General features: G+C 40.6%; 1 protein-coding gene across 1 annotated transcript; it reads right to left on the reverse strand.

Annotated features, from left to right (window-relative positions):
- Positions 1-37: 37 nt before the first annotated feature.
- LMOD3 (leiomodin 3) lies at positions 38-13,842 on the reverse strand. Its single transcript, XM_026722204.2, has 3 exons — positions 13,308-13,842; positions 3,915-5,255; positions 38-1,131 (listed from the first exon to the last, which is right to left on the reverse strand). Exons 1-3 carry the CDS (start codon positions 13,599-13,601, stop codon positions 1,105-1,107), a joined length of 1,662 nt encoding a protein of 553 aa, XP_026577989.1. The 5' UTR covers positions 13,602-13,842; the 3' UTR covers positions 38-1,104.
- Between the last annotated feature and the right edge of the window lie 13,725 nt (positions 13,843-27,567).

Below are 27,567 nucleotides of genomic sequence, written 5' to 3' on the forward strand. Positions count from 1 at the left end.
GTTGTCTTACAATGCATTGGTTCTTCCAGTATTTGGCTTAGTTTACAGCTTTGTCATTTTAATTAAATTACAAAATAATAAAGTTGTATTTAGTACATAGAAATGCCATTATAATTTTGAACAATGTTCCCTTAATGTCCTTATTTAAATAGACGTGTCTCTGAAATGCATCGCTCCAATAAATAATTAACAGGCACCCCATTTGGTTGACATTTGCCATTGGTAAAATTACTTTATCAGTTTTAAGATAGAGACAGTCCTTTCAGGCTTTTGTATTACTATTCTATATAAAGTTAGCACTACCAAGCTATTCCTATGGAATTGTTATCATAGCAAAATTCCACCAAAGAGAACATCCCTGGTTGTTCTTGGAATAAATTGTACATGTGCTAAAACCAAGTGAAGAGAAGAATAGCTAATAGCTATGTTAGACTTGTTGGAAGAGTTGTTATTGTAACTTCACTTTTGGATTCTTTGCTAGCATTTCTTAGAGACTGAATAAAGTTCATAAATCTTAAAAAGAAATACTTATTTTGAGACGAGAAATCCCTATTCTAAGCACGTGGTATGTGCTATTTATACAATCTCCATAGCAGTTATCTCAAGCTAAGGACAGATATATTCATCTGAAAGTTCCTGTTTATTTCTCTTATAACATCCTTCATCTAACAAAAATAAAATTAGTTGTGGTTAACAAAAAGATACGGTTTTAAAACAGGCAGGTATGCCCCACAACTACAGGTGAGTGGAAGAATGAAACAATATTACCACAACAGGATGTCCAATGTGCTTCTGTAAAATGTAGGAGAGAAGGTCACACACAATCCATTTTCCTGAAGAACTGATGACAAGGATGGCACAATGATTAAAAGAGACAGGTGAAGTAGCCCCTTTCCACTTGTGCCTCTCCCAAAAATAAACATACATCTGGTTGCTTGAGATCATAAGTCAGCAATCATCACTTCAACAGACCACGTATTTTAAACATTGTTCCCATGTCTTCATGACACCCTGCTGAAGAAATCAATTCCTGAAACTCTCTGAAGCAACATTTAAATAGTCTGGTTATTTTTCTAGCTGTTTCCTTCAGCAGAACAGGGTGCTTTATTCCAGCTCTTTGGGAACAGGTACCTGTGGGAATTGTAATAAAATGTATGAATTGGAGAAGGGAATGACCAGAGAGAAAGATAGAAAGCTTTTAAATTATATAAGCAGCCATATATGCTGTAAAAGACACAGTAAATTTGAAAACAATTTCTTGACATACTTTCTGGCAAAACATCAAAGCAGCTCTATTCAACAAAACATATAGTGAAGCTAAACTATTTTTCTTAAAATAACTTGGTTGCAGAGAAATGCTATTCAACAACCCAGGATTTTGCTGTTCCAAAACTAAAACATTAACTGTGGTGGTATCCCACACCAAACTGTGTTTCCACCTTACAGCAAAGTGGCTACTGAATACAAGTAACATAATAATCGGACACAAAGAGTTTGGGAACAGCTTTATCACATTTTATGTAGCTGGTAAAAATCCTTAAGGTTGTAATAATTGCCACCATTTTTTGTGCCAGGTTTAGTTCAGTGCAATTGTTATTTTAAGTAATGATTAAGGTTTTCAAAAAAAAAAAATCTGACAAGAAAGTGTTAATACTTTCTTGTCAGATTTTTTTTTTTGAAAACCTTAATCAGAACTTAAACTCAGTTATACCCAAGTCTGTGTTGAGTCTTTATCTCAATGCATTTTTTAATCTTATCATTACTAATGAATTGTATTTTTTAGGGTTGATTTGCAATTCCTGTTCTAGTTCTCCCCCACCCCACCCCATTTCTAGCCTTCACCAAGTGATCTTGGCCCAGTCATTCTCTCTCAGCCCAACCCACCACAACAGGGCTGTTGTTGTGAGGAAAGTAGGAGGGGGAAAGTATATTAGATATGTTCATTGCCTCGTGTTATTTATCCAAATAATAAAGACAGGAGATCAATCAATTGATCAATCAATCACATTTGAAATGGACTAGGATTTTCCTACATTTTCTCTTTCTGAAAGACAATTTACCCATAATTCCATAGTGCAAAGAACTACCACTGGCTGTAGTATACGCTCCGTGATTTTGACCTTGGAAACATATCTGCACCTCTGAGGATGGCATAATTTACTACTGGGGAATGACTTCACTCATTAACAGGTGCAACATACTGGCCTTGCCCCATGTGAGAGCTTCTGAGGCATCCCAATCAATCTAAAGAGAGACATTGAATCCAGAACTGGTTGGATATAAAACCCAGCCTGCTGTGTAAATGAGAAGAGGGGGTTTGTGGCAGAAAATGCAGTTCATCTCCTACAGTGCTTTCAGTACTGATGTTACTTGAGAAGCCTCATACCAACTTTGAAGGAAACGTTCTCAAGTGCAGCGGCTAGAGAAGGAAAAATCAAACTAGTGAAGCAGCAAATCGTTAATTTTCTTTGATCTGCTTCCTTGAGGGTATGCAGGTGCATGCATGAAACACAGAAACATGTATGGATACAGTATTTCAAGTGCTTTAAGTTGAAGCCCATATAACACTATTAGAGATCGTTATAAGGTGTTGCAATTTCATTTTTTGTTATCAGATTATGTAGCAAAAGGATACTTAGCATTAGTAATCACCATTTATGGGCATATTCCAAGCATCTGCAACTTAGAAATGTACTAATTTGCCTCCTTGTTTCTATTGATTATTCACCCCTTGACAAGAATGTTCCTGTATTCACAGGTCAACGTATAGAAAACCATTTAAGCATTATAGAATGCTTCTCAGCATGGACTCTTTCTAATTTTAGTCAAAGAAAATCTTATTCTACAAAAAATGATATGAGCAGGGGAATATGAAAAGATCAATTCCTCCAACCTTAGCAACTTTAAGACTTGTGGACTTCAATTCCACAAGTTGAAGTCCACAAGTCTTAAAGTTGCTAAGGTTGGAGACCCATGTTCTATACCATAGTTGTTGTTGTAAAATGGCTTGTATGGCTGAGCAGAACGTAGATGTGGAGCTGATAATAGATTTCTAAATCATCTACAGGGAATCCAAAGGGTTTCTGTTTTTATTTACTAATAATAATTATTTAGTAATAATGGCAGAAAAATGCTTCCTTCCCCTTACTTATACTTGCAAATGTTTACTCATGATTACAGTTAGAAGATAATCCAAGAGTAGACATTTTGCTGGTGTCTCCCAGATTTTTTTTAATTATGGTTTCCATAATTTGTTGCCTGTAACCATGTTGGTGGGAGCCGAAGTCCAAAATATCTGAAAAGCATGAAGCTGCCTATCTCCCTACTGAAGCAAAGTAATCATATGATAATTAAAATTGAATTGTTGTGTGAAAGAGGACAGCTTTTAGAGGTAGTCCTTGACTTACAATTGGTCATGTAACATCTGTTCAAAGTTACCACAGACCTCTACCCCAAAAGGTAATTACAACCCAGTTCTGAAGTTCTAATGGACAGCCCCATTCCTGTGGTCACATGACTACATTCCAGGTGTTTGGCAAATTGGCATTTATAAACATTTAAACATGATTATGTGACTGTGATTTGCGATGTTTTTTGCCAAAACCTGACTTTTCCTTCCAGTGTTTGGTGGGAAAAAAACCCCACAATGGGTTTGCTTAATGACCACAACATTCACTTAACAATCACTGCAAAAACGGTAGTAAAATCAATGACCTGCTTTACGACTATTATGACTTATGACTATAATGGGTGGGCTCCATTGTGGTTGCAAGCTGAGGACTATCTATAATACTAATCATCTTTTATCAGCTGTTAATTCTGCCTTTTCTAAGAGCAGCAATCAAATCAACAGCTAAGAGGGACTTACTCATAGTGCAACACATTGGTTCTTCCTTGGGTCACCCAATACTTACCGGTTTCAAATAAGCTACATTACTCTGGCGAATATCGTTAAGTAGCTGGTCTCTTGGAGTGATCTCAACCAAAGGAGGGGGCCGCCTTCTCGGAATAGGTTTTAGGGTCTTAATCACATCTTTGAGATTGGTTTTTTCAGCTGGCTCTACATATTCCTGGATAGAAGGTTTACGCTTTGTCCTCTTGAGCTTCACTATCTTGAAAGCAGGAAGGTCAGTACTACTTTCCTGTTCAGGTTTTTCTCTTATAGCTGGTTCATTTCGTCGGGCAACAGGTGGGGCTTTGGGCACTGGTGTCGTTGGAGGTTGCATTGAAAGAGGCATCATTGAAGCCGGTATCGGTCCTCCTAGCAATTCCCACATCCCAGGAGGCAACCCAAGTCCATTCTCCAACATGGCAATGAGTTCTTTCTGCTGCTTTAACTGTTGCAGTTTTTGCTCCTCCATCCTTTTCTGCCTCTGCTTATCAAGGTTTCTGCTGAGGAGATTAGTGACCACCATTCTGGGTCCTGGAAGTTCAAAGTGGTAGCCTATCTTAAGAAGTGTAGGGTTGGCTTTCAGGAGTCTAGAAATCTCCATTTCGGACTGATGACCCAACATACTTCTCTGATTGTGGAAACGTAGCTCCGTAAGCTTCTCATTGTACTGCAGGCATCTCATGATGGCAACAATCCCTTTTCCAGAGATAAAATTGGAATCGATATTCAAAGTGGTAATACTCCTATTTTCACGCAGCATGTTGGCCAAAGCAAAAGCTACGTTGTCATCTGCCCCAACATTGGCTAAACTGAATGTTTTGATGTGCTTGTTCTTCTTCATGGCATTGACAAAGTCCACTAGCATCTCCTTGGGGATGTTCTCAATGTTGTTTAAGTTGAGTTCTGTCATTTCTGGATCATTTCTCCTGACTCTTTCTAGACTCCCTTCTAAATTTGTTTGATTTCCTGAAGGCCGTGCACTTAATTTAATAAAACTAGTGTCTAGAGCTAATTTTTTTGGAATATTTAATTTTGAAATTTTCTTTTCATTTTCTCCTTCTTTTTCACCTGATTCTGTGTATGATTCTCTAGTTTCTTGGGTACTCTTGCCATTATCATGGTTTTTTGTTTCCAAATCTTTCTTCTCTGATTCGTCTATTTCCTCCTCCTCCTCTTCTTCTTCTCCTTCTTCTTCCTTCTCTTCCTCCTCTTCTTCCTCCTCTTCTTCCTCTTCTTCCTCTTCCTCATCCATTTGTTTGTTCTCTTTATAATCCTTTATATCTTCATTTGTAGAATTGTTGGCCATTGGCTTTTCACTGCTACTATTGGCAGCATTTTCTTCAGAGTATTCTCTGATGGGTCTCTATAAAAACAAAATGCTAAGAGCTGAAATAATTTTAAATCATTTTGCCACATCATTTGAACAAGACTGAGAAAGTTGATGAATTTGTTTTTCTGTTACAAAGATTTACAAGGTTTAAAAGGAAAGCCATCATAATATACTTATATAATCAGCATTTATTGATTTTTCACATTTTTGGACTGCCCATCTCAGAATAACAGAATAACAGAGTTGTAAGGGACCCTGGAGATCTCCTAGTCTAACCACACATACATATACATACAGACACACACTCAAGCAGGAAACACTATACCATTTTAGACAAAATCTCCCTCTGAGAGGAAATCTGGACAGTATACAATAAAATGTTATATAAGAACAATATCTAAAATTTAGAAGGAGGCAACATTGATTGAACACTGTTAAAATTAGTCAAAAGGTGAAGGGAGAGCTCTCAGGGCATCAGCCTGCCCCACAGCTGTGTGATCCCCTACGGTCTTCACATGAGGCTGCACAGCCATGTTTTGACTTCTTTCTGAAGTGTGCTAACTGTCTTGTCAGCAAAAAGCAGGTTTGCTATTATTGCATGCTGCACAAATGTCCTTCCTGTATTGAAAAATGAACAGTCACTGGGTGTTGTTGGTTTTTGTATACATTACTTTCAACCTAACGTTTGTAAATGAGGACTGACTTAAAACTAGTAATAATCAGGCATCTTTTTAAAAAGTAATAATAATAATGGGCTAGAGTAGCAGTTGCATCAAATAATCATTCTGGTAATTTTTGGTCCAGTCTACAATACTGGATGTTCTTTAGACCATACTTTATGGTAAGCCATTGGACCAAATAATATCTAGCAATAGCATTTAGACTTATATACCCCTTCATAGTGCTTTACAGCCCTCTCTAAGTGGTTTACAATATTAGCATATTGGCCCCAACAATCTGGGTCCTCATTTTACTTACCTCAGAAGGATGGAAGGCTGAATCAACTTTGAGCTGCTCAGAATCAAACTCCTGGAATGAGCAGTGAGTTGGCCTGCAGTACTGCATTCTAACCACTGCACCAACATAACTCAAATATGTATAGTTGGAAGAGATCCACGTTTATAATATGTGGAATAAAATCCTACGCCTGGTTATAACCCTGCTTATGTGTCTTTTCGTGCTTACCCCCTTTTGAAATATTCATATCATTTGGAAACCTCTCTGATGTAGTTTTTCAGTCTTGTTCTCTGCTCTTCCATCTTTTTTCCTTCTCCATCTGCTGCATGGAGGGATCATCAGTCAAAATTTCTGCACCCCCAAGCACCATTTGCTAAGACTGGTTTAGAAGAGAGAAATAATATAAAACTTGACTCCCTTATTATAAAATTTATCCATATGATCATGCTTTAATTACCTCATAAGAAAAGGGAGCATGAGGAGAACTTACTCCCATCACAAAGTCAAGTCTGTTCAAATATGAGAGAATATATCTCAGGTACAATTTATTCTTAATTCAAGTGCTTTTCTCAGTAGTTCCATAAACTCATTTTTAAAAGCACTGTGCATAGATGGTAAATTTATTGACAAACTGTCATAGGCAATACCCTTTTAGGGTCTAAATTCTATTGCTGAACATATATACCGAATGCCTCTGGAATGTTTTTCTGTACATCCTCATATTAGTTAATGTCTTCCAGAGAATGGCATGAGGTTGGCCTCTTGGCAGTCTAGTTATTGAGTACCTCAAGAGCCTCACTGAGATCATCTTGTCTATGATGTTATTCAATATATCCATGAACCTGCTTGCTATGGTTTCTAGGAGTTATAAAGTGGGGTATAAGCTAACAACAGTGATTTTCCATAGAGCTGTCTCGAGTGTCCAGGTTGGGAGGAGCTCCAGTCTCGGCTCTCACAGGCTGAGCTTGAGATTGAGGCACGCCTCTCACCATCACGTGGTCCTCCGGGCGCGCCCCAGTTTTTTGCTCAGCCTCGTGGCAGTCAGGCTGGTTTTCCTTTTGCTCCTGGTCGTTCTAGCACCTCGTGTTTTCTTTTTTTTTTTGATCAACTTGGACTCTCAGACAGCGCAGGAAACTGAGGTTTGAGCTCCCTAGGGAGCCTTTTTCTTCTAAGGGGAATTGTTTCACTATCCTTTTAAGGGAGAATCCAGCGCTTCGAGCGCTGCCCCCCCCTCCGATTGCTGCCTTTTCGCTCCGTGCGAAGCTGCATCGTTTCTTTCCTGCCTGTTTTTGTTCTTTGGCCGTTTCCCCCCCACGAACGCCCTCTAACCCAAGGAGATGCTTCCCTGCCTCTCCCAGGTACTTCTTTGTGGCCTCTGGGCCTTTTTTAACTTCTCCTGGGTGATAGCCGCCGCTGGGGATTGCCTCGTCATTGCGCCCTCCATTTTGGGCTCCCTATGGCGTCAGCCATCTTGGGAGTGGCAGGAGTCGCCGCCATCTTGTGTGTGGCCGCATGGCCGGGCGCCATTTTTCAGAGGCCTATAACAGGGTTTTTCTTAAGGTTTTATAGGCAGACTCCGGACTGCCTATATCCTTGCCTGTTTGCACTTAGTTTCTATCAGGCTAACCAGGGTTAGTTGGCTCTGTAGCCCTTCCCCCAGCAGGCGAGTTAGCAGCTCTGCCATCCCCCTTCCCCGGTCCGTCCGGCAGGGGTAGCTGCCTGGCGTTCAACTTTTGGCTAATTGGCTTCTGGGCTAGGCCCTGCTGTGCAACAGCCTCCTATTTTAAATACAAAAAAAATTTTTTTGATCAAAAGGGGGGTGCGAAACGTGCGCTAGGATACCCGGCCTCTACGTAGGCCGCATCCAAATGTGCAACTGTCCGAGGACCCGTGATGGCACTTTACTTTAAAATTTTTGGTTGGTAGCCCCAGGGACGCCTGCCACTGCTCGAGGCCTACCTGCAGGCTGCATTGTGTTTGATTCCTGGGCAGATCCTTGGAATGTCCAAATCCCTGCTGGTACCTTGCAATCCTGCCTTGGTACTCCTCTAGATATAGGAGTCTACTGGCTACACAGTCTCTCCCCAGCAAGGGAGGTAGCAGCTCCGCCATCCCCCTTCCCCGGTCCGCCCGGCAGGGGCGGTTTTTTGGCATCCATCTTTGGCAATTGGCTTCTGGGCTAGGCCCTACTTCTCAACAACGTGCAAAGCACCTCTGTTGCCCTTGACCTAGGGGGGTGCGAAACGAGTACTGAGTTTCCCGGCCCCTGCTTAGGCTGTGTCCAGCCTTGTTAATCGCCTCACGTTAATCAAGAACTTTTCCTCCTTTCTCCTCTCCAGATGGCAGACGACAATGCATCTCGTGGCACTTCACTGAAGGCCAAGGCTAAGTCTCACCACCTGCGCAAACAAGCACAGGAAACATCCAAAGCCTCTCAAAGGGATGCCCTTAGGCGACACAGGGCCCTTGAAAAGGAGATTGACAGACGCTCTAAGGAGTCAAGCTCTGTGCCTCTGGACCCTTCCAATCCCACTCCCTCTACCTCCACCCATCCTCCCTCCTCCCCTGCTTCTGCCTCTTCATCGCAGCCTGGACAGGCCCCTGAGGCCACCTTCCCCCCCGCTGCTGCAGGTCTGCGCCCGGAGGAGCCTCACCCACCCCCACGGTGGAAATCCCGAAAATCTCAAACGAGCGATGGAGCTGGCCATCCGGCACGGGATAGCACAACAGTTTCAGCAGCTGACCGGTCTGGCCCCTAGGCCTGAGGCCCCCGAGGCTCGAGGATCAGCAACTTCGCATGGTCAGGTAGCTCTCCACGGGGACTTGACCCTGCCCTTGGAGATGGAGGAGATGGAGGCCCAGGAACTCGGGACCCTACCTCTTTGGGGACGAGGAGGATCTCGAATTGGGGTCTGTCGTAGACAGTGAACTCCTCTCGGGAGCAGGCCCCCAGAAGGGGACATGTCGGAGGACGAGGGCCTCTCTCCAGGCCAGCCCGCGTTTCTGGGGCTGTTTAAACCCCCCCCTGTGGACGAGCCCGTAGTAGGTCTGGCCTCCCGCTCAACTCCCAGCGAGTCCCTCGAAGCTCTCCAGCCCGAGGACAACGAGCTGAACTGGCCCTGCGCCGCGCTCATCTCTCTGATGCCTGGGCGGTCAGGGCCTCCACGGCCGCGTCTTTTTTCACCAGAACCTCCATCAAGTGGCTCCAGCAGCTCAAGCAGCACGTCCCCGCAGCTAATCTCAGAGCGCACCAGGATATTGCCAAGATCCTGGCCGCAGCCGAGTTCTCTGCAGACGCCACCTTCCAGGCTGCAAAATTCTCCACCAGGGCCATCTCGTCCCAGGTTACTGCCCGTCGCCTTCTCTGGCTCCGCCACTGGCAGGCGGACGTAAAAAACAAGGCTAAGCTAGCATCAGCCCCCATCTCTGGGGGGAAGCTATTTGGACCGGTTCTCGACCCATTCCTGGCCGAGACCCGCAACAAGTGCAAATATCTCCCTTCTCTTGCTAGGAGGTCTGATTTCAGAGGTTCCTCTCCCTCTTCTCGCCAAGGTTCTTCCCGCTCTTCCTCCTTCCCCAGGTACTACCAATCATCTCCCTACAGGCCTCCTGACCGATCGGAACCAGACAGGTCCGGAGGCACCTCGTCCAGGAAGCCCTCCCGGGGATCTGGGAGAGGTTCGTTCCGTCGTTCCCGATAATGCAGTCGCCCCCAGGTGGCTGCCCCCCCCAAAAAAAAAAAAGAAAGAAAGAAAGAAAGAAACAAATATAAAAACGAGGAGAAGGAGAGCGAGAAAGCCAATCCTCTTCAGGCTTCTCGCCTAGTCTGGCCCCACTCTGACACTTAACTCCTGCAAAATCTCTTTCTCTTCAGCCTTGCCCAAACCGTTGGGGAAGCCTAATCCTCATATCTGCCTTACCTCTCCATACCAAGACTCCCGGTAGACCATACGGCTCCCGGACGCAGGCTCATAGTCTGGAGCACCCTTGTCCTCCTCACCTTGCCCCAGGGCATCTGGCTGGCAACACATTTATCCCCACCCCATGTTAGCTGGGGTTCCTTCTCTGGGCCCCCGGCCCACAGCCTCATAATCCAGATACACGGACCCCTTGCCCTGGTCCTCACTACTACCCTTAGTTCCCTCTGGGGCGGTCCTCGGTCAGTTGGCTCTTGAGCAGGGCCGACCGCCTCGCTCTGGGCGGAACCAAACTTGGTCCCCACTAGCACAGGTCACAGTTTGGGAACTCCTTACGTCTCCCCTCCATCACTCTGACCTGGAGTTCTCTCAGGGGGTTCCCAACAGGGTCTATCCCATAACACCCTAGGGCGTCCCATCACCACCCTCGCAACGGTGACCCTCCGGTTATTGAGGGCGCCTCCCCTCACTCTGGCTAAGTCTTCTCAGGGGAACTTCCATCCTCGCCTCTGCCCGGGCTCCTCGCACCGGGTCCCTAACAAGGTTTTGGCCGCTCTACCTAGTCTCCTTGCCCCACGGTCTCAGTAAGCATCCGTGGCATCCCCGGCAGGGCTACCTTTAGACAGCCCCGTCTCCTTCATCAGGCCCTCTCGTTGAGGCATTCCAACCTCCGAGGGGTTCTCCTGTTGGGCGTGCCCTCCAGCGGGTCATCAGGGTTCCAGGAGAGGTCCCATTCCAGACGGGAGCCCGCCCGCAGGACTAGCCAAGCTTTGGTATGTCCCAACCTGGACACTCGAGACAGCTCTATGGAAAAGGGGCGTTGGTTCTTGCCTGATACGCTTCTTTTCGTAGAGCTGTTGAGAGTGTCCAGCCCCACCCGTAGGCCGTCTGGTGGGAAACCCTGCTGTTCGACCGAGCAAACTAATATTTTTTTCCTGAGTAAGATGAGAACAGGACCTTCCTTCTCGTCTTCGCAAAACTGGGGCGCGCCCGGAGGACCACGTGATGGTGAGAGGCGTGCCTCAATCTCAAGCTCAGCCTGTGAGAGCCGAGACTGGAGCTCCTCCCAACCTGGACACTCTCAACAGCTCTACGAAAAGAAGCGTATCAGGCAAGAACCAACGCCCCTTTTATTCTTCTCTAACATTAGCATCATGGGAGGCCACAAACTACCTAATCTGGTTCTGGATTGTATGAGGACCAATACACTCACGCTGCATTATGAGCATTTGGATTCAGTGCGTTCAGAAACTGAAGGGGTTTAGGAACTTCAGAACTGCCTGCTTTATATTACACGAGGACATTTTTTCCTATGAAGAAGAGAGCTTTCAGTTTGGGATATTGGCTTATTGTTGTTGGTGATCTTTGTGCTAACAGCACCTACAACCACTCTCAGCTAGACTCGTTTTTGGTCTGGGATTACTTGTAAATTTGAGATTGTATAATGGTATTGAATTCTATATGGGATTATCCTGAAGTACAAAAATTATAACTATGGCAGAATTTATTATGTGCATATTACACCTTGTTAACAACAGTGCTAAAAGTTGCCAATCTCAAGGGAAAAATAGTCCAATTGCCTTTTGTAAAAACACCTTTGAGACAATACTTATCAAAGTAGATTTCATTAGGACCAGGTAAAAGATTCTAATTTTATGTATCTGTTTGGTAATTCTAGTATCAGTCTTTTCTTGGGATTCTGTTAAATCTTTTTATATTGTACATACTATGGGTAAGCATCTTTTTTTCTGGCCGAGAGTCACTCACCAACCCTTTGATATCTGCATTGATTACCTGCCTCCCAAAAGTGATCAAGTCAAAATCAAGTTAAATTAAAATAATTACATAGTCTTAATAAAATTTCTGTTAAATCTGCTAACCTAATTATAATGAAAGTATGATGATCCTACTAACAGGATTATCCACTTTTAATATGATTAAATATACATGAATTATCAGACTTCACTTTAGCACCCAACTGCTTCTGTACTGATATCTGGTGTTTCATTGATGCTAAATCATAAGACAATAGTTGAAACACATCTAACAATTTAGAAACAACCTAGGAAATGCAACAGCTTGTATATCATTTTCTCTAAGGACCTATATCAATGTTTCCAAACCATGGCAACTTGCAGGTACATGGTCTTCAATTCCTAGAATTCCCTATTCAGTTTGATCATTACTAAGAATTCTGAGAATTGTAGCGCTTAGAAATTCATGAGAGATGAAGTCAGACATATCAGAAGGCACTGAAAGATGGTCCAGATAGTATGACTTAGGCAGGTTCACTTGGCTTTTTGTGGAGGATGGGCTTTATTAGGTGAAGATGGCCCTTATGGACTTTTTTTTCCAGATCTTTGTGATTTTGTCTGATAAAACATATTATGAAATAATCTTATCCATATGGAAAACATTTTAGTTTGCATAATTTAATTAATCTAATAACTATTCATTATGGTGGTGCAATAGTTAGAATGCAGTACTGCAGACAAACTCTGCCACAGTCTGGAGTCTGATCCTGACTGGCTCAAAGTTGATTCAGCATTTCTATCCTTCCAATGTTTGTTAAATGAGGACCCAGATTGTTGGGGCACTATGCTGATTCTGTAAACTGCCCAGAGAGTGTTACTAAATGGAGGAGAATATAAAACTAAGTGCTATTGCTATTGTTACTCCTATTATTATTAAACAAATTTATTCAGCTTCCCAAAAGGCAGGTAAATGGGAATATAAACACAATAAAATTAGTAAAAAAAAGCATTTAGGAATGTTCTTTATTAATATAATAGGTGATTGGATTGGGGTTTCAAGATTATTTGATAGTAATAGCTTTTTATATCAGGTAACAGTAAGTAGTGAATATCATGTATTTTAGAGTATTTTTGTACTCAACCAGATTGCAGGTGTGAATTTTATCCTAGGGACCCATAAAGTTGTCTAAACCATAAAATTACAGAGTCTGGAAAGGCTTGCAGGTTCAACCTGCTGTTTAGTGCAGGAATAATAAATTATATTATTATTATGCCTTAGATTTACTACATGCAAAAAGTATTCTAAATCCTATTTTAAAGTGTGTACATCTGCTTAAATTCAAAACCAATTTATTAGAAGTGTGCATAAGAGCTGCATGTTAGCATGCTCATCAAACCCTGTGATAAAACATGGAATAATGCCTGTATGCAGAATATTTACATTTCCTGCTCCTTACCTCCGAGGGTAATAGCGTGACTGGTACCCTTTCATCCTCATGCATTCTTCTGGAGGCCTTCTCCCAATACAGGTAATCAACAAGAGATCTGTGATCAAAGTTTCCTGTCGGGGTTTTCTCCGTCTGATCCTTCTGTATCATTCCGACTGGCACTTTGGGGTCTGGTGCCATGACTTCCATTTCACACTGTAGTTCCCTCAGTTCTTCAGGAGATAGGTTTGCTAAGATTTCGTCTTCATCTATCTCTCCTGAACAGACGTCCTCTTGGTCAGAGTTTTGGCTGAGTTCAGACATGTTCTTTATTGATAAAAAATTACCTCAGGGCAGGTACTTGGACAAAAAAAAAAAGCCAAATGCCCAAAGTATAAAAAAAAGGATAGTAATTCCTTTGGCAGCCTTATGAAAAGTCTTCCGTGTTCCTAGGTGTTTGTGTTTGTGTGTATTTTCCTCCCACTCTGTCAGAGAGAATAACACAGCTCTGTCTTAGATGATGCTTCAGGAAGAGTGAGGGAGGATTGAAACATATGCTGCATCTAAATTAAGCAAGGCTTAGCCAGAGCAAGAAAATTTATGGAGGTGCTGCCATATTCTGTTTTGAGTAGCTTATGTCAGCTGGGTAAGCCCTTTTGACATTTTGGTACAGCTGCTCGGGGCATTGCCACAATCATATTCTAGAGAATTCCTGCAGTTATACAATTTTAAGGGGCTCATAATATACACTCAGTTTTAGAATATGAGAAAATGAAGGCTTGTGCAGGAATTGTATTTAAATCTGTAGGGAACTCTAAGATTTGCATGGGTAACCTTATGAACCAATAGTTTTCACACTTGATCCAGAGCTTTACAACTGTTTCAAAACGATTGATTTATGAAGAACAAGTTAAATGACATTGGCAAATATCTTCTTGTTATTAACACCAGAACTAAGGGATGCCTTGGAAATATGCAGTCACTAACAAATCAAATGGCACTATTAATTGCAAAAGAAAATGAAAATAGTAGTAGAATGTTAAAGTGTACATAGTTCGATGGTTTTGAAGAATTGGTTGGATCTCATAAAAAAATTATAAAGGTATCAGATCTGGCGTGAAAGGATCTGTACAATCATTAGTTGGTAGCAAAGAGTTACAGAAAATTCTTTCTGTTGTCATAAGGTGGTGACCTGGCTTGCCATGTCTGGTGGCTTTACAAATTATCTATGTAGAGAAACCAATGGGCAACTATCTACTGTATTTTGTTCAAAAACCTGAACATTATTAATTATTTGATTGGAATTGGCATTTCCTAAGGATCGCAAAATTTACTTATGCTTTAAAATGCATAACAGAGATTAAAATCCAGCGGGCATAAAAACAAATAGAGTTGTAAATTGAAATATTTTCTCCATGAAAATTCTGATTTGTTCAACCACCCAAACATGACATTACTTATAAGAGTATTAACTTATATGTGTATTATTAAAAAATGCACACGCACTGTTGGAAGGCTGCAAATAAAGAATAGATGGACCTTCCAGTGCAAATCATAGAGACAGGTGTTATATTTGTCACTTGTACTGTATAGTGGAAACAAGAACTTGTGAATCTCTGTGTCATCATTGCTCTGAAGTCCCAGTCACAGCTATGTCTATATCTCATCTCATAACAATTTTTCTGTGAAGCCTTTGACTTCATCCCTTTGTGTTCATCCATGAATTATGTACTTAGTATACTGTTAACCCATCTCTATTTCACCCTCAGCATGTAGAAATTAAGAACTGAAAATGAAACTTCACTACCTCTTTCACTTTTGATTCTACACACAATCTGAGGAAGAGTCATTCACCACTTGGTGGTGGGGAATATAGCAACACCAATAGCACCTAGACTTATATACTTCTTCAGAGTGCTTTACAGCCCTGTCTAAGCAATTTACAGAATCAGCATATTTTCCCCAACAATCTGGGTCCTCATTTTACCCACCTCAGAAGGATGGAAGGCTGAGTCAACCTTGAGCTTGTTAGGACCTTGGAGTACTCATCTCTAATGATCTAAGTGCCAGAGCCCACTGTAACAACATAGTCAAAAAGGCATTAAGAGTTGTTAACCTAATCCTGCATTGCTTTTTCTCCGGTAATATTGTACTACTAACTAGAACATACAAAACATTTGCTAGACCAATTCTTGAATACAACTCATCTGTCTGGAATCCATATTACATATCGGACTGTGGAAAGGGAACTTCACCAGGGCAGGGGTGACATCCAAGTAGGAAAAATGCGAGGGGAACATCAGGCTAGCCATAAAAGCAAACTTGCATAGGAAAAGAGATTTGATAAAAGGTATTGAAAGAAGCCCCCTAGACAAATAATTAAAGCTAGGACCAAATCCCTTACAGAAGAAAGGCCATGCCAAATCAGCAAAACAAATAGAACAAAAGACACATAGCAGACAGGAGATTGCCACTAAACAGATATAAGAAATGAAACTAATAATCCAATCAAACCACCCCGCAGAGTTTACCCTCTGACGGAAATGGAGACAACCCCCCCTGACAGGATTTAAGCACTCACACACAAAAGGAGGACAGGTATAAAAATCAGGAGTTTATTACACAAAGCTGGCTAGCCCCGGGAATGCAGACTTCTTGCTATCTCTTGCCTTCCTGAAAATTAAAGCAAACTTGCTTCCAAATAGCTGTCTGTCTGTGTCCTTACTCTGAAAGCACTCCCAGCAGGAAAAAAAGAACCCTTGGAAGAAAGGCATTTGCAAGCCTTTCAACAGGACATTAATACAATCAAGAGGGTCCAGAGATATTTCATGAGAAGTGCCCTCCACTCCTCTATTCACAACAGAATTCCTTTATGCCACCAGACTTGAAATTTTAGGCTTAGACAGCTTAGAACTGCACCGCCTTCAGTCTGACCTAAGCATAGAACATAAAATTATCCATTGCAATGTCCTACCCATCAATGACTACTTCAGCTTCAACCACAACAACAAAAGAGCACACAATAGATACAAACTCAAGGTAAACGGCACCAAACTCAATTGCAGGAAATATGACTTCAGCAACAGAGTGATCAATGCCTGGAATAGATAACCTGACTCTGTGGTTTCTTCCCCAAACCCCAAAAACTTTAACCTTAGTCTGTCTACTGTTGACCTCACCCCATTCCTAAGAGGTCTGTGCATAAACGTACCAACGTGCCCACCATCCCTGTCCTAATGTTCCCTTTTATTTGTATCCATTTCATGTATTAATAATCATGTTTATACTTATATTTGTTACCTAATACACGCTCGACAAACAAATAAAATAAAATAAAGGATCGAACTGCCGGCAGTTGGGAGATTTAGCCTGCAATACTGCGTCCTAACTACTGCACCATCACGGCTCTCAATATATACTCAGCATAGTGTTACCATCAAAAATTTAACAATTTAATTTAATGTAATTAAATTAATTTAATTTAGGAGCCCTGGTGGTGCACTAGTTAATGCAAATAATATTTACATTCCAAAACACCCCAGAGAATGCTATAAAGCCCTGTGAGGTAGTGTATATAATAAGTTTAAATGTGATTGCTATTGCTAATTAATTAAAATAAATAAAATATTTATACAATAGTTTCTTTAATTTTAATTTATATTTTTATCATTTTTCAAATGGAAATCTATTATGTCTGTTTTCAAACAAATAAACATAGAACAAAAACAACTTATCACTCAATGAAAAATGAAGAAAATCCCACAACACATCACAATAAGTAAAAATAGAAAAAGTTCCAAAACCTGTAATTCTAGCCATATTCACCTGCTTTTATAAATCCTCACAAAAGAAAATTAACTTTTCAGTATTCACCAATGCCTCTTCAATAATTTTTTCCAAGAGGGAAAGATAATGTAACATTTTCTGAATGAACAGAATATATAATTTTCTGAAAAATTGCTAGACCATACATTTCTAAAATCAAATCCTTTATATTTAGAGTTATATAATGTCGTATTTCTAAGGTTTATTCTTTTAATTATTCCTAGAATACAAAAAAACATATTTGTGTTCATAACCTATTAAGTTCCAAGCAGTAGGTATATAATGTAATATAATATATATGCCAATGTTTTCTCAATTATTCTGTCAACATATAACATTGCCCTAAAAGGAGTATGGAGAAGAATGTGACTTTAAACATTTCAATTAAATGCTATCAAATTTCTTGTACCACCAACCCAAATAATAGTCTATCCCTTTCAAAATATTCTACAAGGTGTCCCATAAATATGAAAAACAGTCTTTTGGTGAATTAATTTTAAATCACAAGACATAAACTTAGTGTTTTTTAAGATTTGAGTCCATTGGTTTTGAAGAACTAGGTTGGTTCCAAGCTTTGTGTATATTTGCTATAGATATTTTGGGCTGTTCCTTTAACTTTAGATAAAAGAAGAAAGTAGGTTTAGAACCTCAAACTGAATTCTTCAGTACAGGTAATTCTTGACTTATGACCATAGTTGAGCTCAAAATTTCTGTTGCTAGGTGAAACATTTGTTGAGTTTTGCCCCATTTTATGACCTTTCTTTCCATAGTTGTTAAGTGAACCGCTACAGTTTTTAAGTTAGTAACAGTTTCTCCATGGACTTTGGTTGTTAGAAGGCCGCAAAGGGTGATCACATGACCCCAGGACAATGTAACTGTCATAAATATGTGTCAATCGCCAAACATCTATATTTTGATTACATGACCATGGGAATGCTACTATGGTTGCGTGAAAAATGGTCAGATCACTTTTGTTAGTGCCATTATAACTTTGAGTGGTTAACTAAATTAACTATTGTAAGTCAAGGACTGCCTGTAATAACAACATATCAAGGCAGGTTCTCAATGTTCCTGGTTTCTTTTCATCACACTACATTAAACAATTCAATAAAGAACCCTACAATTTATTATCTAGCAGAGAGTAGTTATAAAGCAGCGACCTATTCTTGTTTAGTCTGTAAGCATGGAGTAACATGAATTTCATGATTCTGTCACCAAGATGGGCAACCTATGGAATAACATGGATTGAATGTTGACATTCAGCAGTGGACAATCTGTTCATTAGGAGGTAGATATCAACTCTCAACAACCTCAGCCTGCATAATAGTAATAAGAAAGAATATTGGGACTTCCACAGGGCAAAGTGTAGATGGCAACATGCTTCCTTGCTGTCAACCTTGTGAGGTAATCCAGACAAGAATAGAAGGACACCCAGATGAATTGATCCAACTTGATTGCAAGGTTACATTAAGATAATCTTTCAAGACTATATATTTCTCTTTTCCCCTCCTTACAAGGGACTCCCCCTCTAGTTTTCCAGTACTCCCTGAGGATGCTCCAACACTGGAGGTTTTTAAGAAGAGATTGGACAACTATTTGTCTGAAATGCTATAGGGTTTCTTGCCTGAGCAGAGGGTTGGACTAGAAGACCTCAAAGGTTCCTTCCAACTCTCTGTTAGTCTGTATTTCTTCTGAAATGCTTCTCATACTTTCCTCTCACCTGCAGACTGAGTTGTTTCTTATCAGACCATTGCCTCAGCTATAGGGCTTCCTCCTGTCCTTTCTCCATACCATCCCACCTGCCAAAATGATCAGCAAGTAAAGCTTTTGGGAATCTGCAGAAATTATCGAGAGAGCCAATTCCAGTGTAAGTTCTCCCACATTAGCAAATTCCCATCCTAAGTTATCTGCACGTCTAACAGGCAGTGAGAGTGTTTCTACTGGTAAATGTGTTATATCTGATCTCATGGCCACATACCAGCTGAACATACCTCTCTCCACAACAAATAAGAACTACCTTAGCAACCAACTGGAGAGGACTTGCTTGGTTATTTGATTCTGCCCGAAAGAAAACAGAACCATTTGTTCTACTTCATGTCTATTTCACTGAAACAGTTTGTGATTCAACAGAAAAATTAAGCTGAAAGAAAGCAAATGTGCAATTTGTATCCCTTGCACAGTACCCACAGTTATAAATTATACTCATATATTTTACTTTCTTCAACAGAAAAAAAAATACTTGGGGGGGTGAGAACTTTCAGAACCATATAAACATATGATATGTAACAGGGACAATCTTCAGAGTAGATACAATGCTCGGTTATGTAGCAATTACCATTTTTTCTACCCTGTTTCTCCAACAATATGGCCTCCCCCAATAGGAAGTCCCAGCATGTTTTATAGGCATGAAATGAAATTAACCCCCCCCCCAAATTAAGGCCTATATTAAAACATGCAAAATGGGGGGGGGATGGTGGGGTGGGGGGGCTTGCTGTTAGAAAGTACTTTTGTTGCACACCCGGATATGGTGCTGCCTGTATTGACCCTGATACGAAGTGCCCCACCAACGCCGAGGTCAACATCCAAGCTGTCGCTGCCCGCCCACCCAAAGATACAAGGGGGGGAATTAAGTCACCCCTGAAAAGACAGCCTAGCCATTTTGGCGGGGCTCAAAAAAAAATAAGACCCGGCCTTATTATATGAGAAACATGGTATTAAAATTGCACTGTACTGAGAAGTTGCTTTTCAGCCCTGCATACACACACACACACAAATACACATCAATATGATTAGAGTTCAGTTATATGAATGTCCATACAAAATGTAATTTGGTTGTTTTGTAATGCTTTCAAAAGAGAAACAAAGAACTGGCCGTATGAGACCATCTTCAATTACACTAGAATTCTTTAAAGATCAGCAGAGAATATTGTGATGGGGAGAGAATACAGATAGTCCTCAACTTACAATAGCTCATTTAGTGATGCTCAAAGTAGCAACAACACTGAAAAAAGTGACTTATGATCATTTTCCACACTTATGTCCATTGCAGTATTCCCCCATCGTCACAGGATCAAAATCCGTATGCTTGGAAACTGGCTCATACTTATGATTGTTGCACTGCATCAAAGTCGTCATCTAATCCCTTTTTGCAACCTTCTGGCAAGCAAAGTCAACGGGGAAGCCAAATTCACTTAACAACCCATGTGATTAACATAAATACTGAGCTTCACTTAACAACTGGCAAGAAATGTCATAAAATGGGTACAAAAGTCACTTGACAACTGTCTGGCTTAGCAACGGAAAATTTTGTGCTCAATTTGTCTGAAATGATATAGGGTTTCCTACCTGATGAGCAGGTTGGACTAGAACACCTCCCAAGTCCCTTCCAACTAGTCTAGTCTAGTCTAGTCTAGTCTAGTCTAGTCTAGTCTACTCTACTCTACTCTACTCTACTCTACTCTACTCTACTCTACTCTACTCATTATAGTTGTAAGTTGTGGACTACCTCTAATGAAAACTTGCCTTAGATGTCAAAGTGAGCTTAGTTACTATTTAAACAGGGATCTTCCCTGCCAGTTCTGGGGAAGCTAACAGTGGCATATAGGAATCATTTGAGCTATGGATATATTTTTTTCCTAATTTGCACAGTTTAGTTCTTCTCAGAAAACTCAGGTGTTTAATTGCAGGCAAAGCTGAATGTTATGGCATATTTGGCAATTATTAAAATAGCTTTCTAAAAGCGAAATCATAATGCAAGCTCTGCTCCTTTCAGATATGATTTCATAAAAATAAGAGCTTCTTTGCTCTCCCTTGCCTGTAGATGCCTCTCTTGCTTAAATAGCCAAGTTCTAATAGCCAAGTTCTAATAGCCAAGGAGCTTTTAAAGCAATGTTTCACAATCTTGGCAACTTTAAGACATGATCACTTCAACTCCCAGAATTCCCCAACCAGCATGCTTTGAGAAACCCTGCTTTAAAAGTTAACATGCAGGGTCCTTGATGCTCTCTGGCCTTGGTTGTTTTTCTTGCAGACATTTCATTACCCAAACTAGCTAACTTCATCAATGCTAGTTAACATGCATATCTTAAATTAAGCCCAAAAAAGCAACTGTAAGCAGTTTAGATCTTTTCCTATAATGCTGAGCTATTTTTTAACCTATTTTGTACTACGCATTATACAATCTTCTAAACTCTTTTTATGGGCAGCCCTACATAAAAATTGCAAAACAATTTAAATGAAATATAAGGAGGGAACAGATACTACATGCCAAATTGAAAAGGCAAGCAGCTGATACACTATGTACAACTGTTCAAGCATATTTCTGCCCATTAACTTTACTTGAAAATTCAGGGGCTCAAGAAAGATCAAGGAATACTTTTTGAAGTTGGAAACCTGATCTTTTGGAAAAACGAACTCCCTTTCAAAACAAGATGAATCTGAGTAGTCAAGTTGGACTTTCAACTGATCAGTTTTTAATTTTCATTGAATCCAGAGTATTATCTAATTTAGACACCATCCAATGGTGTGGACTTCTTCCTTAACATTACATGAATGCTGGTGTGGTTTTTTTTTCACCTTATTTTATTTTACGTATTTTATGGTTCTTATAACGTTTACTACTATTGCATATCTGTATTTTCTTTTCTTTTCTTTTTTGTAGTTTCGGTTCTATTTATTCTCATGCACTGCCTAGAGTTGCCTCTGGTAAGATGGGCAGCTATATAAACTCAATAAATAAATAAAATAAATGCAGAAAAGAAAATAATAAATGCAGAAAAAAATAAAAGAAAATAAATGCAGAAAAGAGCAACAATGCTGGTATTATCTGTACACCATTGCCTCTTAAACGCCCAAGCTCTGTATAATCTCTTCCAGCAGTTTCATATTGGTTTCAAATCATACAGAGGACAAAATAGAATCCAAAGGAACACACATAAGCACAATCCACACACACACACACACACACACACACACACACACACACCATTATACCTCACCCCCCCATTTACTTTTGGGGGAGGGAGAATTAAACATGCATTAAAAAATAAAATTTGGATCTGTGGCGTGGAATCAAACGCAGGATGTAAAGCAAATAATCAAGGCTTACTGCAGTGTTTATCAAACCTTACTTACTAGTGTCTCTCCTTTGCAATTAATATTGAGAGATGCCCTCATCCAACTCAGCATTCATATTTATACTCAGAAAATACATTTCAGAAAAGGCAGGAGAGACCAATGCATAAGCAACAGATGATGTAAGCCTACACGTTCATAGGTAAAATGATCTCAATTTACTCTAGATAATGGAGCTCAGGTTACTTCCTCTACTCATTTTTTTTCTCTTCAGAAACCAAAAGGAAGGAATAAAACAATAAAATAGGGAGGAAAACATTTCCCATTAATCAAGAGGAGGGTGAAGTTCAGGAATGCCTGACTCTAAAAGAAAAACATTTCTCATAGTTAATCAATGGGATTGTTCTAATGAGATAACAGGCTGTGTCTTTATATCTCTATATATCAACTTGATTTAACTGAGTCCGCATATCTAAAAACAATTTCCCTCCACAATGGCCCTTCCCTATATTAGTTACTGTCATGTCCCAGCATATAACTTTTATATACTGTTATTGCTCTCTAGCCCCATCGAGTAGCCCGAGGGACAAATACCAAGTATATTGTTTGAAGCTGACCCCAGCCATAACCCATCAGCCTGCACTCTCACAACAAGTGCATGCTGGGAAACCAGACTCCATTTCCTTTAGCATTTGGAGAAGGCAGAAGCACAAAGAAGAATCCATCTGTGGCCTATGGTCATCCAAGGACATCCCACACACAGAGCATCTTTGGTGAGATTTAAATTGCTTGTATTTATTAATTGTTATGTTCCGCAGTAACTCAATACTGCCTATCTTGTATCTTGTTCTCATTGTATGTATCCCTATTTTCCCAGTTTCACCATATCCTGTTCTTTCAATAAAGCATCCAGATCTATGCACATGGTTTGTTTTATTGGAGGATAGGTGGGTTTAGCTACATGTCAATCTGTACACAGATTAATGTATAGTGAGGACAGAAAAGTTACTGGAAAAAAAATAGCCCTGAACCATTGTCACAAAAACTAGCATTGTGATTTTGTAGCATAACATTTTGCCAGTTTTGGGGGAAAAAAGAGAGAGGATCTTTTAAAAAACAAACAGGGAGAGCAAGAAAACTGGCAGATGCCAAAGAACTGTCTGCATCCACATTAATCTTCGTAGTATTCATACATAAATCACTTGCAGGATTGGACAGCAGCATTTCCAAGCTGGCGGGTATGAACATACTGTAGCTGCCAGTTGATCCTAAAGCCCAGCATCTCTTTATTTAGCAACTAACCTTGGTGGATTTAAAAAGATTGAGACAAGAGAGGCTTTAGCACTAGGGCAATTTGGTTAAGAGGAATATTGCTTAGCACGCAAGGTTCTTGTATGAGGGATCAAGAAACAACTAAAATAACAGCAGCACCGGTTCCATGAAAGACATTGTCATGTTAGACTTCTTTTTAAAATGTGAGTTATGTTTATTTGTCAACAAAACATTGGTGGTTAATCTTTGTTCCTGAGTTCTTAAAGCTGGGCAGCAGTTTGTAAATTCCACTCCAAAACATCTCATTCAATCAATGGGATGAAGGTCTTAGTAATTTTTTTATAGTAGAAGAAGAGAATATACTGTATTAATAAACCCAGTAATTCACTGTTAGGTGTGCGTGGGAGTGAGTGGGACAGCGTAACTCTTCTACAACAGCTGAGTAGTCCTCTGAGAGAACTTCCACACTGTCACCATTTTCCTTTCCACCCCTCCCCAAATTCTTAAATCAAGTTCCCAGTGATCCACGGATATTGCAAGCAGTGACTAGATGTGGCTGGTGATCTCTCCAGTTGGCCAATGAGAAAGTGCCAAAGCTGACATCTTGGCCCTGCCTCCTCATCCCCATGATGCACTGTGCTTGTTTTTTTACAATGTGGCCCAAAATAGCAAACGCTGTCCCTGGCTGACTGGCTGCCCCTGAGCCCAGGGTGAGGCCACCCAAAGGTAACATGGGATCAGGGAAACCAAAGAGTCCATCACTCTGTGAAACTGGAGCATCCCCAAGCCCTAAAGAACCTGGTTCTTTTGTGTAGCCTGCCTGAACTTGCTATTTAACTCTTTTGATCTTTCCCAGGGCTCTCTGCAACCTATATCTGTATACCCACCCATTACATTATTTCCTTTTAGTATAAGTAACATTATAAAAGTATAGGAGATAATTAAGAAATAGTAAGGCAAATAAATAGGAAACAAGCGATACCTCCCAAAAAGAAATAAAGCTAAATCTAATTTTCTATATGTAGTTATTTTCACAACAATTGTTCTCTTTTATGCAACTTTTCTCATCCATAGTCCCTTTCATTTCATCACCAAGGAACTTGTTTCTTAAGTGTCTTTAGCATAAATCTGTACACTTCTGTGATACCCTGAATCTTTTTTTATCTACTCTGTTTCAAGTAACTTTGGCATCCTCTTTCCTTATATTCACTGCATTAATTGTGTTAGGAGAGTAAACTATCTTTTCAAATAGGACTCATATTTTCTCTTCCTTCAGTCAACATTCTGCTTTCTCATCCTTCTTTCTCTTCCACTTTCATTTTTCCAAACACCGACTCTTGCAAAAATTGATCTCTCACACATTCAGAGTTTTTAATCAGTCTTTTATACTTCATTAATTCTCTCAATCTTCCATCACAATCAATCATATTTTTCAATTTGTTCCTTATCCATGTCCACACATTAATTATATACTGCTCAAAAAAATAAAGGGAACACAAAAATAAGACATCCTAGATCTGAATGAATGAAATATTCTTATTAAATACTTTGTTCATTACACAGTTGAATGTGCTGACAACAAAATCACACAAAAATTATCAATGGAAATCAAATTTAGCAACCCATGGAGGTCTGGATTTGGAGTTACACTCAAAATTAAAGTGGAAAAAGGCACTACAGGCTGATCCAACTTTGATGTAATGTCCTTAAAACAAGTCAAAATGAGGCTCAGTAATGTGCGTGGCCTCCACATGCCTGTACGACCTACCTACAATGTCTGGGCATGCTCCTGATGAGGTGGCAGATGGTCACCTGAGGGATCTCCTCCCACACCTGGACTAAAGCATCCCCCAACTCCTGGACAGTCTGTGGTGCAACGTAGCATTGGTGGATGGAGCGAGACATGATGTCCCAGATATGCTCAATTGGATTCAGGTCTGGGGAACAGGTGGGCCAATCCATAGTATCAATGCCTTCATCTTGCAGAAACTGCTGACACACTCCAGCCACATGTGGTCTAGCATTGTTTTGCATTAGGAGGAACCCAGGGCCAACCACACCAGCATATGGTCTCAGAAGGGGTCTGAGGATCTTATCTCAGTACCTAATGGCAGTCAGGCTACCTCTGGTGAGCACATGGAGGGCTGTGCGGCCCCCTAAAGAAATGCTACCTCACACCATTACTGACCCACTGCCAAACCGGTCATGCTGGAGGATGTTGCAGGCAGCAGAACATTCTTCACAGCGTCTCCAGACCCTGTCATGTCTGTCACATGTGCTCAGTGTGAAGCTGCTTTCATCTGTGAAGAGCACAGGGCGCCAGTGGCGAATGTGCCAATCTTGGTGTTCTCTGGCAAATGCCAAATGTCCTGCATGGTGTTGGGCTGTAAGCACAACCCCCACCTGTGGACGTCAGGCCCTCATACCACCCTCATGGAGTCTGTTTCTGACCAATTGAACATCCACATGCACATTTATGGCCCACTGGGTCATTTTTCAGGGCTCTGGCAGTGCTCCTCCTGTCCCTCCTTGCACAATTGTGGAGGTGGCGGTCCTGATGCTGGGTTGTTGCCCTCCTACGGCCTCCTCCATGTCTCCTGATGTACTAGCCTGTCTCCTGGTAGTGCCTCCATGGTCTGGACACTACACTGACAGACACAGCAAACCTTCTTGCCACAGCTCATATTGATGTGCCATCCTGGATGAGCTGCACTACCTGAGCTACTTGTGTGGGTTGTAGACTCCAGCAGCACCGCCAGCATTCAAAAGTGACCAAACCATCAGCCAGAAAGCATAGGAACTGAGAAGTGGTCTGTAGTCGCCACCTGCAGAACCACTCCTTTATTGGGGATGTCTTGCTAACTGCCTCTGCTTTCAACCTGTTGTCTATTCCATTTCCACAACAGGATGTGAAATTGATTGTCAATCAGTGTTGCTACCTAAGTGGACAGTTTGATTTCACAGAAGTGTGATTGACTTGGAGTTACATTGTGTTGTTTAAGTGTTCCCTTTATTTTTTTGAGCAGTGTAGTTAAAGCACGTATTCAAAAGAAAGAAACCTTTTTCTAAGCATTTATTTATCAGTTTACTACTTTATTCTTTGAATGGCGCAATCACTTTTTCTCTAATTTAGCTCACTGACTGTAATTCAGAGGAAAATACATACTGCATATATAATCTGGAGTAAAATCTGGAGTATTTTATATCACATTTTTAATAGTGTAGGTGGAGGAGAAATCAGATGAAGGGGGATTAATTTTATCCCAAGAAAACAATATGTCTATCTTTTAATTTTATATCTTGTTGGCTCCTTAATGAGGAAACGGTGTGGTTTGTTTTGCTTTTGTTTTTATATTTTTAATTGTGGCTCATTGAAATTTCACCTGAATTTTTACTTACATTTTGTTATACTCTTCTAACTGAAGAAGCAGAGCAAGAAAATATTTCTTTTAACTGGGTCTTTATTGTCTGTTTTTAGTTACTTGGACCAGGACTATCAGGGAAACATATATGCTTATAATGTACATATAATTTATTACATATACAAAGCAAAGGTATTTGCAGAGGTTTTTTTCCAAAAGTTTGATGATTTACAATCTTTCTTTAAAAACATTAGTTTTAAAGGGATGGAGAAAAGACAGCCAGGTTAGACTTCTAAGATACAGCTAGAATTTTAACCCTGCAGCCAAACTGACCAACTAGAAAACATGAAAAGACTTTAAAATGATTCAAATAATCCCAGGGCTATCATGCATTCTGAAGTAGCTATACTATTATCAATTTGAGTAGGATTGGCACATTTTCATGTTTACAAAAGTATATATTTGAATATATCACAGATCAAGGACATGAAAGTCACACTTTCCAAAAAGATTTGATGTAAGAAGCAAGGAGGAAGTTAACACACAGCCGTTTTTGATGTAAATCTTTATCTGGGCAAGTATACAAACCCCAGGAGGTGGCTCATAAGACATTGTCTTGCAAAGTTCTAGTCTTTCATTCCACATCTGAAATAAAAGCAGATAAAAGGGAAGAAGCACACCTCACAGCCATTGGGGTTTCCTTCAGGATCACCACTTAAATCAGGCTTGTCCAACCCGTGGCCCGCGGGCTGCATGCG

Source organism: Pseudonaja textilis, chromosome 2 (genome assembly GCF_049901715.1).
Source record: "Pseudonaja textilis isolate UNSWEBS1 chromosome 2, rPseTex1.2, whole genome shotgun sequence".
Classification (NCBI taxonomy): Eukaryota; Metazoa; Chordata; class Lepidosauria; order Squamata; family Elapidae; genus Pseudonaja; species Pseudonaja textilis.

Bases quoted from the DNA above. Each gene is read 5' to 3' on its own strand.
- LMOD3 (XM_026722204.2), bottom strand. From the start codon at position 13,601: ATGTCTGAACTCAGCCAAAACTCTGACCAAGAGGACGTCTGTTCAGGA. The intron at 5,256-13,307 runs GTAAGGAGCAGG...TTGTTTTTATAG, and splicing joins TCACGCTATTACCCTCGGAG to AGACCCATCAGAGAATACTC. The intron at 1,132-3,914 runs GTAAGTATTGGG...CAATTCCCACAG, and splicing joins ATGTAGCTTATTTGAAACCG to GTACCTGTTCCCAAAGAGCT.